At 36.1% G+C, this 19224-nt stretch overlaps 1 protein-coding gene across 7 annotated transcripts in view; it reads right to left on the reverse strand.

The window, feature by feature from the left end:
* Positions 1-19224, reverse strand: part of LOC123537491 (APOBEC1 complementation factor-like) — a 78258-nt gene that overhangs the window by 30298 nt on the left and 28736 nt on the right. For 4 of the 7 annotated variants that reach the window (XR_008368039.1, XM_053528169.1, XM_053528170.1 and 1 more), the window contains exons 3-6: positions 14280-14383; positions 7516-7548; positions 2835-2929; positions 29-164 (exon numbers count right to left, since the gene is read on the reverse strand). Coding sequence is in view for 6 of the 7 variants with exons in the window: in XM_053528169.1 (XP_053384144.1) it covers positions 29-164; positions 2835-2929; positions 7516-7548; positions 14280-14383 (368 nt within the window). In the remaining variant the exon portion in view is untranslated. The remainder of the gene's footprint in view (positions 1-28; positions 165-2834; positions 2930-7515; positions 7549-14279; positions 14384-19224) is intronic. The other 3 variants (XM_053528166.1, XM_053528168.1, XM_053528167.1) reach the window with 3 other exon arrangements.

Consider the following 19224-nt stretch of genomic DNA (forward strand, 5'->3'; position numbering starts at 1 on the left):
AACAGGTTAAACATCATAAAATACCTACATCTGGTGCATATCTGGGAAAAGGTGCCCTGAGATATCCCTGCACAAATCCACCTCTACCTCCCCGCGTACCAGCTGCCCCTCTTCCCCGGCCTCGCATCATTCCTCGTACACCTACAGCAGTACGACCAACTCCCCTGCACAGCAAAAATTAAAGATACCGTCAATATATATCCATGAATATATACCACAGCCTCAATTATTAAGAACTTGCATGCTTCATTTCTATTGCCCATGTCAGGTTAGTGCTTCTGGACAGCTTTACTGGCACATTGACTTGCACTTGTTGCAATTTAATAATTGTCTGCCATTTTATACTAAACATAAATTTTCTCTAGTTGCCTTAGAAATGAACATATTTCCTTTTATTTCACAAGGTTATCTACTTATTCCCTCTAAAGCAGATTCCACTTAATACTGCACAGGGTTCGACACTAATGGTGTCCCGGGGGCCCCGAGGATCCCAAATTTTGAGGAGGAACACCAACTTCTAAAAGCTGGGATTCCGGCTGGATACCTATTTTTTTTTTGTCAATGATATCCAAAAAGTAAAAGATAAATACCTGTTTGAAAAATATATTTTTAACCCTTTCCCACATCGATACGTTTATCACCGTATCTATCGATTACCAAACAGAAACGTATTGACCCGTGTCTATCGGTTACCCGATAGAAACGTATAATACCGAATTACGGCCATTTGAACAGAATCGTTTTATCCCGTGTCTCATAATCAATCGCTTTATCGTTCTTTTCCTAAGGAAACAAATTCCGGATGTTTACTAACTCAAAATTGGGATTTCGTCATCATTATTTACGTACAAGATCATGTGGTTACTATTTAAATATATCGAGTACTTTGCAAAGAAAGACAGCGGGGTTTTTTCCTACAGGTGCACGATGCTACCAGTACGTCATGGAAAATTACTGAGAAAACCGCTTGCAACTGGCCGAATCGCGCCGCGGGACTTTCCTCGTTCTAAAATAACAACCTAAGTATTTTTAAAAGTGTTAGGTCATGAAGGTCACGCGTGATACATGCAGATTTTCCCTGAACAACAATTCGTGTTCACGATGGCTTGGAATTTATGGCCTTACATAACAGGAAGTGTTAATCAAAACAGAAGGACCGCAGCTTCCAAATATTTTATGACACCCCCAGAGTCAATTGCAGCGGAAGTCACCCGTGATGTACCGACATTTGATCATCAAAATATTACGTAATATTATCTAAAAATATTTTAATTTTTAGCACAAGAATACTGTAGTCGGTTACGAGTCTCGATCTCGGTGATCTTTTTGCACTTTCAGAAATTTTACGATCCGTTATTTTTGTAGTGTAGTGTTATTCAGTTTGATGGTTGGTTGTTTTTATATAAATACTTACCGATTCCGATTCGGAAGATAAGTCTATTAACTATAAATCAAGCTTTCAAACATCAAAATGAAATTGTATATGAATTTCAATGTGAAAGTAATCCAAAACAGAATTTTATGCCTAAAAATATAATTCCCTTACTTTAACACTTTATATCTTCAAACCTCAAAGAGAAACTACAATAAATTTTGTATCATCGGAAATATAAATGCCAGGTAATATTAAGATTTCATATTTTAAAATATATGAAGAGAAGTCAAGAATTTCAAGAATTTTTTTTTCGATATTTTAATTTTTAGTGGTTGTCACAATAGACTTGACAATGATTATAATTATCTATAAGATACAGGTGTCTCCAAAGTCGAGACCTTGTCTTGACATTGGCAAACATGTAAATTGATATCAGTTTGGATACATTCTTCTGTAGTAGTTAAGGTGTCAGCCACTCAATACAGAGGTTGCAGGTTCGAATTCCACTGGGGTACGACCGTAACTTCTCATAAGACATCTGTTGTGATTGTTTTTATATATCATATTATGAGGGATCCCAAAGCCTGAGGAGGACCCCCAGATTTAAAAAGTAGAGATTCCTTTGGGAACCTTGTTCAAATAAGTTAGTGTCTAACCCTGCTGCATAATGCTAGAATAAATGATTTCATTTTAACATCACCAAAAAAATATGGCAACAACAAAAACAAGCAGAGGAGGACGGAGGCAAAATTTAAAGAAAAAGCAAACGTTAAAGATTTAAAGACTGTGAAATGGGATGGGGGGTGGGGAGTGGAATTTTTTTTTTTATATCAGAGGATGATGGAAGCAAAATTTAAAGATTCTTTTTTTTTTTTTTTGGGGGGGGGGGGATGGTTGCAGGATACTACAAAAGGGCAAGAAATTAAAACGATTTTTGGAGTGGGGTGTGGTTATTGGGTGTCATCACCACCTGTCTCTATTCCAAGTTTCATGTCAATATCTTAAATAATTTTGATGTTTGACCTACTACCCTGGTTTATGCACTCTGCACAGCGTCTCAGTTTGAAGTCAATATCTTGCATGGTTATTCAGTTATGCTCCCTAAACAAAATATGATGACCAACTTTGACCTTTTAGCTCAATTTGTGACCTCGACCTTTGACCTAAACAGAGTTGGTTCAAGCACTCACCACCATCTCTACCTATATCCGAAGATTAAAGTCAATAAAAGTTATGCTCCGGACACCAATTATGATGGACAGATAAGACACACGGGCCATCGCATAATACATCCAACTTTTCCAAAACAGGCATATAAAAATGTTCGTCAAAGTAACAATGCTGATTTATTTGCTCTCAAAGGGCAAGTGCAACAAAAGTTGGAAGTCCAGTCCTGACTTGTTTATTTTCATATAAGATGTATCAGCAAAATCCATAAAACACAGTGAACTGTACATACCTTCCAAACATTGGCTGTGGTGGTGCAAATGGGTTATACATTGTACCTGCATTGCTAACTGTGTCACCAAACTGAAGGCTGTATCCAAAGGCCTGCTAAGAGCAAAACGTAATTTAATTCTTAAATCATGTGTTTTAAAAACATTAAGAACATCAGCAACAAACTCACTTCACAAGCATGTCAAATTTGGTTTATATAAAACTTGTATGAACTAATTTTAATAATGTAACTGCATGCTGCTTCTTTTAGTCAAAAGAGTAGTATAACTCTGTAATGGCAACTGGAAATATACAAAAATAGGATGTCATGATATTGATAAATTGGGTGGACTTATCAGAAATCAATCTACGTAATAGAAAGAGCATTGAAACTCGAGGGTAAACGATTTGTACGAGGGGGCGTAGCCCCCGAGTATAAATCGTTTACCCAAGAGTTTTAATGTTCTTTCTGTTTTGTATCATAGCCTTCCATATATGGTAGTTGTAGGCGTTCCTCATTGCCATATGCAGCAGTTCAGTGAGTACTTAAAATCCTTTCTTTACAAATGTGTAAAGCCCAGGTAAAATAAACCAATGCGAGAGCAGAAAATCAATAAAATACACTTCGCTGTCTACTGTTCCAGACACGCTGGCATACTTTCCTATCCAACAGTGCGGTAACTAGCGTGAGGGTATTAAATACCTGCACACTTTTAGTTACCGCACCCTGTAGTCAGTGTATACGATTTACCTGCAGCAAATTTGTTAAGAAAAAACACCGAGCTATGATACAAATTGCCATATACAGCAGTTTAGTGAGTACTTAAAATCCTTTCTTTACAAATGTGTAAAGCCCAGATAAAATAAACCAATGCGAGAGCAGAAAATCAATAAAATACACTTCGCTGTCTACTGTTCCAGGCACGCTGGCATACTTTCCTATCCAACAGTGCGGTAACTAGCGTGCGGGTATTAAATACCTGCACACTTTTAGTTACCGCACCCTGTAGTCAGTGTATACGATTTACCTGCAGCAAATTTGTTAAGAAAAAACACCGAGCTATGATACAAATCTAGTTTACAATCATATCAAATTATATCCATCAAAAAAACATATTCCAATTTATTTTTATCCTTTTAACATAAAATACACTGTCGGAGTTTACTTTAAGGTACCATGATAGACTTTATAATTCTAAAGTGAGATCTCTAACAACAATGTTCTATCTAAGCCATAAGAATTGATTGGTAACAAAGCTTAATATTGGCAAGACATGAATTGGAATGCCATTTCAAACAAACATTTCAGACAACATGGACATTATATGTTTAAACAGGCAGATGTTGTTTAAAGTTATTGTTACAGTAATAAAGAGGTTTCAGGCCAGCTATATAAAGTATTAACTTAGGTGGGCAAAACATCAAAACTATTTTCTTTCAAAGGATAAGCAAAATTAGTTATAATACAGTCATGCAGTCTTGTAAAGTCGTACCAGTATAAATATGTAGCAGTAATAATAGATTGGTAATAGGGCAAAGAAACAATCACTGCCATACCATACATCATAGAATTTGTTAGTACTGGTATCTACCCGAAAGTAGTTAGGTAATTTCACCAAAAACATATCACAGCAGTTAGTAAAATTTCAGGCATTCAGTTTTGTTACTTTTTACACCACATCAATAAAGATTTTCACTCTGAGCTAACAGTGTAGTCTAAAGTAACTAAAGTTCAAATGAACATATAATTATACTTGGTTCAAAATATATTGACTAGTTTCTAAAGTCAATGAAAACCAAGAGGTACTGGTCAGTGAGATATAATGGAGATGTATTTATGGATCTGACTGGGTACTTTTCTACTTTTTCTAATATGAATGTTCAGCCTCACCTTAAAGGGACTGGCCTCCAGATCGTTTAACAACCAAAAAGAAATAATTTTTTTAGATATCTGGAAATAAATGCTATTCTTCTTAAGAAGGCTTTAAAACTTAATTACTGACAAACTATAATATGTTACGGAAACACATTTGAATTTGCTGTTTTTACAATTTTTTACGATGAAAATCTAAGAGTTTGTAACACTTTACTCTAGGTAAACTGTCTCGATTATAAATATCTATATTTTGAAGTTATAATTCACAAATTCCGCTATATAGCGCTATTGGTTATGACAACGGGAAAATGTCTTTATTGCCGCTACGGTCCGGGGTTCAATCCCAATGGTCCGGGGTTCAATCCCAACAAGGTCATCTTTTTTTCTTGATTTGGAATTTTTAAAATATTTTATAAACAAAAACTCATAATCTAATGTTCATAATATGACCAAACTTCAATTTGAAAGAAAGATTTTTTTTAGCCAAATCTGGAGGTCAGTGCCTTTAATACTAAATCCTAAATGTATCCACCCTACATTTAGTTCAAAGGAGAAACCCAAAAAAGATATTATAATTACTATAGAATTATGTGTCTTTGCTTAGAACTAAAAACATCAAGGCCTAGTAAAATATTTAATGAAATACCGTACAGTCAATTCTACTTTTATGCATATCAGTTATTTGAATATTCTAGATTATTTGCATACTCGTTTGCATAAGTTATTTGAATATTTCAGATGTTTGCATAAAATGTACCCCTATATACCATTATTATGAAAGTCTTTAAAAACAATGTGATTTAAAATACTGAAAAAGGATAACTATCCAAATCTGTACATAGCCAGATAAAAGTATTAGTTGTTAACCTGTCAGAACAAAACAGAACAAAACTACTTTATTAGCTCAAATTACATGCTAAAGTTATGCAACATACGAGTATTTATACATAGAAACATGTATGAACTATTACCAATTTACATAATATACCATCATTTATTCAAGTTTAAGTCACAAGTAGACAAAAAGTATAGAAATTTACCTGAATGACATGTATCATAAAGTAATGTTCCCTTATCACAAATATACTGACTGAACAAAAAGAAAGTTTATCACTCAATATTATAGGGTTTAGTTAAACCTGCATTAGCATTAACCTCAGTCCTGTATACAGCATGACCATGTTTTACATAGAACGGTCACCTTCAGATCCGACTGTTGGAATTCTCTATATATAATGACCCTTTATGTAGCATGACCCTGTCAAACATGGTCAGCAGTCAGTAGAAAAGTCAGCACAAAGCACTACAACAGTCACTACGAGCTCTTAGGCTGTAGAATATCAAGGTGCTTTTTTTTTTGTCTTACTGTATTGCTGTAAAAAAAGTCCCTAGTGGTCTAGTAGTCTAATTACAGAAAAGGTGTGAGAGACCATTCAACCATTTAATCTTTTAATAGCACATGCCTGACTTGCACAAAACTGCCACAAACCAAAATATTTTGTGCACTGATGACAACAAATTAAAACCATTCCTGGGCTGAGGGCAAAACTCTTTTGTAACTGTATATAAATAAAGAACAATATACAATAGTTTCCAGCTCAGCCCTCGCATTGCTAGAACATTTTGAAAGTAAATTTACCAATACAATATTAGAGCTGCTTTTGAGAAAAGCGCATGTCTCCCACAATTGCCTAATCATCTGAATAGTAGTATATGAGTAAACCATGCACCAAGGAAGCCCACCCGCTTAGCTCAGTAGGGACAGCGTTGGTCTACAGGTCGCGGGTTTGATCCCCGGGTGGGGCAGATGTTCTTCGTGATGATTTGATAAAAGACATTGTGTCTTTTTTGTGTCATTTGTCCTCCACCTCTAATAATTCATGTGGGGAAGTTGGCAGGTACTTGCGGAGAACAGGTACAGAATCTAGGAACACTGATTAGGTTAACTGCCCTTCGTTAAATGACTGAAATACTGTTGAAAAACGGCGTTAAACAAAAAAAACAAAAACAAAAAACAACAAAAACCATGCACCAGGACCTCAACTGCCTTATCAGATTTTCAATGCTTTGATTATCAAAAACAAGTTTCAAGGGCCATTATTCCGAAGTGCCTGGGCCGATTGGGCTAGTTATCAAACTTGGCTGAGGACTTATTGGCAAACACATTTTGTTCAAGTTTGGTGAAGATCGGATGAGAAATGTTTGACTTAAGAGTGCGGACAACACACAGACTGACACACACACACACACACTGGAGTAAATCAATATGTCTCCCACACCACTGTGTGGCGGGAGACATAATTATAGCTGTTATGTAAAGATTCAAAATTAAAACTGAAAAATGATTGTCACTATTTATGAGACAGAATCCATTCTAGAAGACAACATATAACTTAGAAAGAGAAACTGCTCCCATCAGCTGCGTGTGAATTGTGTATTTTTTTACGTTGTAATACAAGGTACAAAATTTATGTACCTGTTTTTACCAAGTAACATAATACAAGAGCTTACAGATTCTTTACATAATAAGCAGAATTAAAAAACCAAGGTGATATCAAACATCGAAGACCTGGATACAGTGGTAACCTGTCTGTAGTGGTCACTTTCAGTCAATCTCTTCCATGACCACTCATTCCTATTTATCAGAAGTTCAACATGGTACCCCGAGACCAGGGAACCATGGAAAACATCTGACCAGTATGTGAGAATAGTGAACACTATACGCAACTTAGACCATGTATCATTAGGCCTTACTAATAGATTGTTAGTAAATTAACACAAACAAAACACAAACAACTAATAAACCATGCAAAACAACAACTCTAACCTCAACAATTGCAGTGATCTCAGAATCATCTTCCTATATATGTAGAAAAACTGTACAGTTTAGAAGCAAGTATTTTCAACATTATTTTAAAATCCATCTGTGTGAATTAGTAGTGAATTAGTAGTGTTTAACACTATTAAACAAGAGGACCATGATGGTCCTGAATCGCTCATCTCTTAATCCCACATGACCCAGTTTTGAGTATGACATCGTTTTTTCTATTATTTGACATAGTGACCTAGTTTTTGGGCTCATGTGACCCAGTTTTGAACTTGACCTAGATATTATCAAGATAAAAATTCTGACCAATTTTCATGAAGATCCATTGAAAAGTATGGTCTCTAGAGAGGTCACAAGGTTTTTCTATTATTTGACCTATTAACCTAGTTTTCGAAGGTACGTGACCCTGTTTTGAACTTTATCTAGATATCATCAAGGTGAACATTCTCACTAATTTTCATGAAGATCTCATGAAAAATATGGCCTCTAGAGAGGTCACAATGTTTTTCTATTTTTATACCTACTGGCCTAGTTTTTGACCGCATGTGATCCAGTTTCAAAACTGACTTAGATATCATCAAGGTGAACATTCAGATCAATTTTTATGAAGATCCATTGAAAAACATGGCCTCTAGAGAGGTCAAAAGGTTTTAATAATTTTAGACCTACTGACCTAGTATTTGACCGCAGGTGACCCAGTTTCAAACTTGACCTAGATATCATCAAGATGAAAATTCAGACCAACTTTCATACAGATCCCATGAAAAGTATGGCCTCTAGAGAGGTCACAAGGTTTTTTTATTATTTGACCTACTGACCTAGTTTTTTATGGCACGTGACCCAGTTTCAAACTTGACCTAGATATCATCAAGGTGAACATTCTGACCAATTTTCATGAAGATCCATTCAAGGGTATGGCCTCTAGAGAGGTCACAAGGTTTTTCTTTTTCAAGACCTACTGACCTAGTTTTTGATCGCAGTTGACCCAGTTTCAAACTTGACCTATATATCTTCAAAATAAACATTTAGACCAACTTTCATACAGATCCCATGAAAAATATGGCCACTAGAGAGGTCACAACGTTTTTTCATTATTTGACCTACTGACCTACTTTTCGAAGGCACGAGACCCACTCTCGAACTTGATCTAGATATCATCAAGATGAACATTCTGACCAATTTTTATGGAGATCCATTCACAAGTATGGCCTCTAGAGAGGTCACAAGGTTTTTCTATTTTTAGACCTACTGACCTAGTTTTTGACCGCAAATGACCCTGTTTCAAACTTGACCTAGATATCAAGATGAACATTCAGACCAATTTTCATACAAATCCCATGAAAAATATGGCCTTTAGAGAGGTCACAAGGTTTTTCTATTATTTGACCTACTGACCTAGTTTTTGACGGCACGTGACCCACTTTCGAACTTGACCTAGATATCATCAAGATGAACATTCACACCAACTTTCATACAGATCCCATAAAAAATATGGCCTCTAGAGAGGTCACAAGGTTTTTCTATTATTTGACCTACTGACCTAGCTTTTTGATGGCACGTGACCCACTTTCAAACTTGACCTAGATATCATCAAGGTGAACATTCTGACCAATTTTCATGAAGATCTCATGAAATATATGGCCTCTAGAAAGGTCACAAGGTTTTTCTATTTTTAGACCTACAGACCTAGTTTTTGACCGCACGTGACCTAGTTTCGAACTTGACCTAGATATCATCAAGATGAACATTCAGACCAACTTTCATACAGATCCCATGAAAAATATGGCCTTTAGAGAGGTCACAAAGTTTTTCTATTATTTGACCTACTGACCTAGTTTTTGATGGCACGTGACCCAGTTTCGAACCTGACCTAGATAACATCAAGGTGAACGTTCTGACCAAATTTTATGAAGATCTTATGAAATATATGGCCTCTAGAGAGGTCACAAGGTTTTTCTATTTTTAGACCTACTGACCTAGTTTTTGATGGCACGTGACCCAGTTTCGAACCTGACCTAGATATCATCAAGGTAAACATTCTGACCAATTTTCATGAAGATCTTTTAACATATATGGCCTCAACAGAGGTCACAAGGTTTTTCTATTTTTAGACCTACTGACCTAGGTTTTGATGGCACGTGACCCAGTTTCAAACTTGACCTAGATATCATCAAGATAAACATTCTGACCAACTTTCATAAAGATCACACAAAAATGTGACCTCTAGAGTGGTCACAAGCAAAAGTTTACGGACGCACGCACGCACAGACGCACGACGCGCGATCACAAAAGCTCACCTTGTCACTTTGTGACAGGTGAGCTAAAAAGTCTTTGTTTGCTGTCTCCCGAGCCTACTCTGTGAAGTTGGGTAGGTAGGTTAAGGTAGGCAAATAATTCTTTTTTATTCCAGTGCTACTTATAACTAATTATTTTATATTTCTCATGAAGATAAATGAATAAAATATGAAAAGGTACCTATGTCATTTAATATCTGATTTGGTGATGCTTTGCGAATATCTGAAAACAAAATCTAAATTTTAAATGATACAATTAAACTTCTTTCTGCTCTTCTACAACAATGACTAAAATTCTAAATTGTTATTTTCATTTTATGTGGGAGAGTCTGGGTAGGATGTGTGATGGTGTAAAACAGGGTTCGAATTTAGCCAGATTTGCTACTTGCATTTTTTCGCAAGTGGTATTTTTTTTAACTTGCTAAATGAAAAAACAACTTGCATTTTCTGCAACTTGTCACTTTATTAGAACATTAACATAAACCTCCATGTGACGAGTCCAGCCAATCGTATCTGCGCTATATAAATAGTAACTTATTATAGATTACCAAAAAACCCATCGGATGCGGTAAACGTCATCAAAATTGGCGCAGGTACTTGTCAGCAGTTGAAAAGACATGCGCAAGGGACATGTATCGAGTGTAAACTTCTGTTTACGACGAAAGATGAAAGAGTGCTCCGAAATTCGTTCTGCAAATGACAATGCACTGCAATGACCGCGAGTTGTTAAAGAAAGAACAGTGTAAGATCGAGACGACCGTTAGAAATGCACATTATTCGGCCAAAAATTTTCACTCGCAAAAAAAATGCTGGTGTCTGAAATCTCACCTCGCAGTTTGAAATTTGCACTCGCGAGTATGCGAGCTTAATTTTGAACCCTGTAAACGTATTCATTGTGTAGAGTTTTTGATAATTTAATTTTGCTCATGTTTGTTTTTAACAGACGAACTTAATGTATGGGCAGAGAGTGTGATATCTGATGAGGCTACGGATCCATGGTAATGTAGTTTAAAAGGATTCACCGAAAAAAGTCACACGCCCAATCTCCAGACGTCAATCTAAAAATTTCCTTCTGTAAATACTCTGTGCTAAAACAATCTACATTTATGAAACTTTACTTAAAGTAATTTACATAAGCCTCTAATTGTTGAATTCTATTTGCATTATGTTACGAGGAAAATATGCACACATTTAATTAACAGAAAACTTACGAAATGAAACGCACTTGTATTGTTTTCCGGCCAAAATTTTAATTGAGTGCTAATTCAGCAATAAATTCATTTTAGTGCTCAGATTTCAGGATTTCTGTTTATCGTCTGTATTTCAAAATGTGAAACGGGAGATTCTGAGCTATTTTCATATTAACATCAGATAAATTGATGAATTTTGCGCGGCGACATCGAATAACAAGAGGACCATGATGGTCCTGAATCGCTCACCTCTTCCCACATGACCCAGTTTTGAGTATGACATCGTTTTTTCTATTATTTGACATAGTGACCTAGTTTTTCAGCTCGTGTGACCCAGTTTTGAACTTGACCTAGATATTATCAAGATAAAAATTCTGACCAATTTTCAAGAAGATCCATTGAAAAATATGGTCTTTAGAGAGGTCACAAGGTTTTTCTATTATTTCACCTATTGACCTAGTTTTCGAAGGTACGTGACCCTGTTTTGAATTTTACCTAGATATCATCAAGGTGAACATTCTCACTAATTTTCATGAAGATCTCATGAAAAATATGGCCTCTAGAGAGGTCACAAGGTTTTTCTATTTTTATACCTACTGGCCTAGTTTTTGACCGCACGTGACCCAGTTTCAAAACTGACCTAGATATCATCAAGGTGAACATTCAGATCAATTTTCATGAAGATCCATTGAAAAATATGGCCTCTAGAGAGGTCAAAAGATTTTAATAATTTTAGACCTACTGACCTAGTTTTTGACCGCAGTTGACCCAATTTCAAACTTGACCTAGATATCATCAAGATGAACATTCAGACCAACTTTCAAACAGATCCCATGAAAAGTATGGCCTCTAGAGAGGTCACAAGGTTTTTTTATTATTTGACCTACTGACCTAGTTTTTTAAGGCACGTGACCCAGTTTCAAACTTGACCTAGACATCATCAAGGTGAACATTCTGACCAGTTTTCATGAAGATCTCATGAAATATATGGCCTCTAGAGAGGTCACAAGGTTTTTGTATTTTTAGACCTACTGACCTAGTTTTTGAAGGCACGTGACCCAGTTTCAAAGTTGATCTAGATATCATCAAGATGAACATTCAGACCAACTTTCATACAGATCCCATGAAAAATGTGGCCTTTAGAGAGGTCACAAGGTTTTTCTGTTATCTGACCTACTGACCTAGTTTTTGACCGCACGTGACCCGGTTTTGAACTTGACCTAGATATCATCAAGATGAACGTTCTGACCAATTTTCATGAAGATCTTATGAAATATATGGCCTCTAGAGAGGTCACAAGGTTTTTCTATTTTTAGACCTACTGACCTAGTTTTTGATGGCACGTGACCCAGTTTCGAACTTGACCTAGATATCATCAAGGTGAACATTCTGACCAATTTTCACAAAGTTCTTTGAAATATATGGCCTCTAGAGAGGTCACAAGGTTTTTTTATTATCTGACCTACTGACCTAGTTTTTTAAGGCACGTGACCCAGTTTCAAACTTGACCTAGATATCATCAAGGTGAACATTCTGACCAATTTTTATGGAGATCCATTCACAAGTATGGCCTCTAGAGAGGTCACAAGGTTTTTCTATTTTTAGACCTACTGACCTAGTTTTTGACCGCACATGACCCTGTTTCGAACTTGACCTAGATATTATCAAGATGAACATTCAGACCAACTTTCATACAGATCCCATGAAAAATATGGCCTTTAGAGAGGTCACAAGGTTTTTCTATTATTTGACCTACTGACCTAGTAAAGTGCCTTCATGCAAAAAGTTAACGTTGGCCCCTGTGACCTTGACCTTTGACCTGGTAACCCGAAAATCAGTAGGGGTGGTATACTCAATAAGTACTATCATGTGAAGTTTGAAGTTCGCGAGTAAAGTGCCTTCATGCAAAAAGTTAACGTTGTGATGAACGAACTAACGGACGGACAGTTGAAAACTAATATGCCTCCCTTCGGGGGCATAAAAATATTATAACACTCTGACGGAAGTATGGTATTTCGCGCTTTGAAAATTAGTTTTTTGCACTCGTCGGCAAAATGAAACTAATTTTGTAAGCTTGTCAATGTAGCAATCATCAGTTATCTAATATATTTTTCACACCTTGTGATGCAAACACACTGGCTCAGGGATCGAATTTAACTTTTTTTTCCCACTTTTGTTAGTGCCATTTTTTTCAACTAGCAAAATGATGGGTTCCACTAGCAATTATTTAAAAGGTGTTTATGTGCTAAATTTATTAAGTTATTTTGTTGTTGTTTGGTTTCATATAAAAGTTTACGGTCCGGACTGGCCGGGGACTTTATGGTTTTGAAAGTACGATATGAACCAAAGTACTCAATGATTCTTTGGACTTTGGGCTGGATGTTGAAGTTTAAAATTTTTCGGTCGGGAGACAGCAAACAAACCTAATTTTAATATTGACCTTATATCATATCTGGCCATTACAAGCAACCTTAAGGGTTAAGTATCCAGATATATTTAATGCTGTTAAAGATTTTCCCCGTTTTACATTCTATGTACCTTTTTTGTTACAATTATATCATTCAAGAACACATGTTTGCTCATTGACAGCTTCCTGAATACATGAACAATGCCCTAGAATGGGGCTGTGATATGTAATCGAAGTCCTCTTTCAACAGAGTTTAATACCCCGGTCACACATACGCTGATAGCTACGTCTAGTCACGGATAGAAACGTAGTAATCCGTATTGATCCGTACCGGAGCCGTACAGATCAGGGCACTAGACAACTTTTGGGGACAGGTACCTATACCCTCAGGAACGGGAATTTTTTGTCGTTTTAAGACAAAAAGGCCACATAATTATATTTTACTACTTTTCAAACTTATTAACACTGTTTTCAATCATTTCTAACAAATGTAACTATACTGCAGCAGTACCCTTCTTTAGATGCACAATAATATAACTTGAAAGAGAGTTCGTATCTATCTGTGTCAAACAACCTATCATCAGGGGAATTTACTTCTGAGAAAGGGGAAAAAAACATATTATTTTAGGAGGGCAATGGTACCCATATTCGGCCCTAAAAATGGCCAAACGAGTGCCCTGCAGATTGATACAGATTACTACTTTAAGGTATGGCTCAGGTGCTGATCGATATGGATTATTATGTTTGAACTTTTTATCCGTGGCTAGACGTAGCTATCCGCGCCATATGTGTGACCGGGGTATAAACCATGGTCTCTAAGTTTGGTAATATTCTGATGAATTTAATGCAACTTAGTTATTTAAACCACAATACCTGTGCAGGAAAAGCTGTCTTGTTCCTGGCATATCTTTGATACTCAGCCTTGTCTACTGGTTTGGCAAGAACAACCTCAATTCTAGAATTCTCCAGCAATGCACCTGAAATTTAAATTACCGTAAGAAACCAACCTAACCTTTTAAATAACAGCTTTTCTATTTCAAACAGTTACTGGCATATCAGAATCAGTAAGTGAAGAAAAACTTTTTCCTCAACTTACTTCTGTTTTTTCTATTTCCATGGTTCATACAGGACTTGGCAAAAAAAATTCAAGGACTTTTCAAGGACTTTTTAAGGACTTTTTATGGATTTTCAAGGACTATTTTAATCGCTTTAAATCTTAAATTACAAAACCATTTAGGCTCTTCATAAGGCATTATGACAGAAGAAAAATTACAGAACAGTTTTATTTTCCATAAGCTACAATAGCATATCTTAACCTTTATGAGATCTTCAATGGGATTACCTTTTATGAGCTATATTTGCCTGTATACATACTTAGTACATGTTTCTTATAAGTCTTTCAAGCTCTCAAGACTACATTTGTAGTTTTCAATTTGTCCTCAAGGGCTTCACTTCTTGTTTTCGCGTGTGATTTCAACGCACTTTCTCCCATAGTTCCGACATCAATGAGTTTATCACATACACTTATGCTTGTCTGACTTAAACTCCTTTAACCACGATGAATAATCATCCTGTGTACGCCATTTATTGGCGAAACTACATTTATTTTTCGGGCCACTCATTGTTGTTGTTGATAGTCACGCTACAATGACCTTGCGCATAATATTTTAATGTTGTGAAAATCGCTATTCCATATCTAACTTCCGTACCGAAACGGTGTTCAACTAGCGTTCCCTCCGTGGGTGTGCATGTATTTTTATTTTACACCGTTTTTTTGCTCGTTTTGACTTATTTATTATTTATTTTTTGTATTTTTCCCCTACAATACGATTGCACCCCCGTTTTTAGCAAAATTTAAGGACTTTTCTACCTTTTTTTTCAAAATTCAAGTACTTTTTTAGGGGATTTTTGGAAGAAAAAAATCAAGGACTTTTCAAGGACTTAGGATCAAATTCAAGGACTTTCAAGGACCTGTGCGAACCATGATTTCTCTTTTAGGCTTATATCTTCTTTTTCCAAAGCAAGCTGCTGATAAAACGTATTTCAAGGAGGTTTTGGTGAAGTTCTAGCATTCGTTTTTTTTATTTCCAGAAACTTTTCATGCTTTTAAAGTTAGTCATTTTCAAATTTCCAAGGAATATCATAAAATTCAAGGACTGTGCAAGGTTTGTGCAAATCCTAGTAAATCAATCGATCATCCACTCATTCTTTTATTTTACTAGAAAATAAATTAAAACCATAGTAAAACTTCTGAAAAAAACTAGATGCCCACGGGCAACATGTCGAGCCCACCCTTTGACCGCTAACTGTGACCTGACCTTTGAGATAGCAGGGTTTTGTTTTTTTTTACTAAGAAAGTGACACCGATAGTCGGCATCTTCCCCTCTGAAAATTTTTCCCCAAAAGATCAATTTTCCCCAATTTATCTCCAATTCTTATGTTTCAGGGATCGAATTTAGAGAATATAAACAAGATTCCTCAAAGCATGTCAAAGTTATGGGCCGTACAAGATCTGACATGACCTTTAACCTCCAACTTTGACACTGACCTTTGAGATAGGAACCTGGGGTTTGCACATGACATTCCATCTCACTGAGGTTAACATTCATGCCAAATATAAACAAGATTGATGCATGCATGTCAAAGTTACGGTCTGGACAAACAAATCCTGATGGACAGACAATAAACAAGCAAATTCGATGGTATCCCCCGCCAAAAGGGCTTGAGGTGAAGAATGGTAAAAAAATATTTCTGGCAAAAAGTTAAGGATGTTATTAAGAAGCAAATAATTTCATTATATAGTCAAAATCCTTTTAACAGAAAATGAATGTTTTGTTTTTTTGGTGGGGGTGGGGGCGGGGGCAGTGGGGGTGACCGGGTGAGGGTACAAAATTTCACCTGTTGATTATAAATATTGATGGAAAATTAAAAATGAAAAAAAAAAAAAAAAACTGGGTGGGGGATGGGGACGCATATCGGGGTTGTGGGCAAGACCGAGTGTAGAGTGAGGTGGGGGAATGGTACAACTCTGCATGCTAATAAATATTCATGAAAGGTTTGAAAAAAAAAATAAAAAGGAATGATGCGCCTCGGAAAATGTTTACGTCTCCATTAATAATTATCCTCATGGAATTAAACTACCATAAAGGCCTGGAAAGTCTGTGAGATAATTAATAAATTTAGTTTCTTAGAAACTTTGATTAAATATATTTAAATAACCTGTTAATCTTAAATGAGAAAATGCACTACAGACATGGAGAAAGTAGGCTACTTGTATGATATAGCAAACTGTTTGGTAGGGCCCTTCATTTAGTGCTAGTACACTTTAGTCCGATCCGTCAATTTTCGTCTTTTTCGATGCTTTGGGTTATTGAACATGTTGATATTCGCAACAAAATGGCCGATTCGTTTGAGTATATATACCTTGCATAGGTTTATTGCTTTACTGATTGTTTCAAAGCCAAGGAAGGCAAGAAATAGAAAAAAATTTAAAAATATTTAATGTTAGATTTATTTCTGTCCATTTCAGTTATACAAACATCTCAATGTGTATTAACAGCAATTGTTAACAGTGCCGTGTCTTACACTGTGTAGTGTGTAACAATGCCAGTTGTTAGTTTTACTGTATAAAATATGGTGGCCGATAACTATTGCAATAGTATCGCAATAGTAACCTGCAATAGAATAGTATCGCAATAGTTTTTCAGCAATATCAATAGTATTGCAATAGTCAAAATTGGCCTCAATAGTCACCCCTAGGGGAAGGTGTATGACCAAGGCAAGGTGGTGACCAGGTGTGGGTACAAAACTTCACATGTTTATACTAAATGTTCATGGAAAAGAATGAAAGAAGTTTAATGAAATTCTACCAATGGGTTGGTTTGTTATGTACAAATCTGTAGATTTTGAAACAATTAAACTGCAATAACTCTAAGGAAAATTGACCAATTGAAAAAAAAAATGACCGGCATCATCGAAGTACGTTGGTTCATATTTATTTCAAGTTTCATGAAATTCTACCAGCTTGTTACTGAGAAATGGCTGCAGATGTTAAATCAAGGGCAATAACTCTAAGGGAAATTGACCAATCCGATGAAAAATTTGACGGGCATCATCGCAGTATGCTGGTGCATGTTTATATAAAATTCTACCTAATAGTTACTGAGAAATGGCTGCGGACGGACATTTTTGGGCATTTTTCATTAAATCAAGGGCAATAACTCTAAGGGAAATTGATCAATAAAAAAAAAAACTTGACGGGCATCATTGCAGTATGTTGGTTCATGTTTATTTTAAGTTTCATGAAATTCTACCTGCTAGTTACCGAGAAATGGCTGCGGACGGACGGACAACGCCATTTCAATACCCCCCTCCCGATTTCATCGGCGGGGGATAACAAGATACCTTAATGCATGTCAAAGGTATGGGCCGGACAAGATCTGACATGACCTTTGACCAACTGTCACCTTGGCCTTTGAGATAGAAACCTGGGGTTTGCGCAAGACACTCCGTCTCACTGAGGTCAACATTCATGCCAAATATAAACAAGATTGATGCATGCATGTCAAAGTTACGGTCCGGACAAACAAATCCTGATGGACAGACACAATCATGCACAAAGATCCAAAGCTTATTAAAGAGCATCTACGACTAACAAAGCTCCGAACCAGAAATATACCTTTTTCAACCTATGGAGTAACATGAAGATATTTCGGCATTCCCATTCAAGCTGAAATTCGTGTAATTCACGCATAAAAAGTCACTTGCACGCAAGTTTTAAAAATCCACGGGTACAATGCTAGCATAAAAGACCTGACAGAAAATACACTGTTCGTCCATAAAGAGCCGAAAATTCAAGCAACCAGCAGACTTTATTTTTGGTCCGCACATGCAAACTACCGCAATTCAAACTGTTGACAATTTGCTAGGTGTCAAGACGAGTTGAATTTACATGCCGACGGCATAATTTAAGCTCCACCTACTTTAGGTACTTGTGAGATTTTTGCGAGAACTGTGACAGTGAATCAAATTATTCGTAAAACTAGATGGGATAGTATTCAGCCAATCAGGGACGCTGTTACATCCTTGACACGTACTGATAATTGTCAACATTGCGAGTGCAAAAACAACGTTTTTGAATGTTTTTTCAACAAGCGATCAGCTGGCATCTACTAAGTATACACAAATATTTTGTCTCCACTGTAAAAGAAACTTGTCAGCTGCTTGTTTATAAATATTTACAAAATGACCGGTTGCTGACTAGGGTTGGATATCATTAAGGGCAAAGCAGTATGATACCGATACCAACGAAACGATATGGTATTTTCAACGATACCGATACCATGCTTTCTAGTACAACACATAAGCAATGATTTGGTTAGTATTAAATACACCTATGTAAGTAGATATACATCAAAATTTGCTGTGATAAATAAACATAAAATTTTTAAGTCTGTTAATGGAATGTTGTATTAGATTATGAAAGAGTAAAAAATAAACATATCTTACAGACTAGTTTTCCAAAATAAAAATCTAGAGTAGATACCTCGCTCATTATGCAATTTAAATCTATGAATGCACTCACTGTAGTAATGCTTTTAAAGCTCAGCAATGACTAGAACTGGTAAACTGAACACTTATTAGTTTTTAAATTACCCCTCTAACAAGTCAGACTCATTTTCACTCATGATAATCTTCGACCAACACTTTTGCAACACATTTTTAATTGAACAATAACCTTCAAAACACTTGAAACAACCAACATTCCAACAATAACGTATTTCTAATGGTTCGCGAAAAACGATTATTTGTTTACGTA

Source organism: Mercenaria mercenaria, chromosome 17, assembly GCF_021730395.1.
Source record: "Mercenaria mercenaria strain notata chromosome 17, MADL_Memer_1, whole genome shotgun sequence".
In the NCBI taxonomy this organism is placed as follows: Eukaryota; Metazoa; Mollusca; class Bivalvia; order Venerida; family Veneridae; genus Mercenaria; species Mercenaria mercenaria.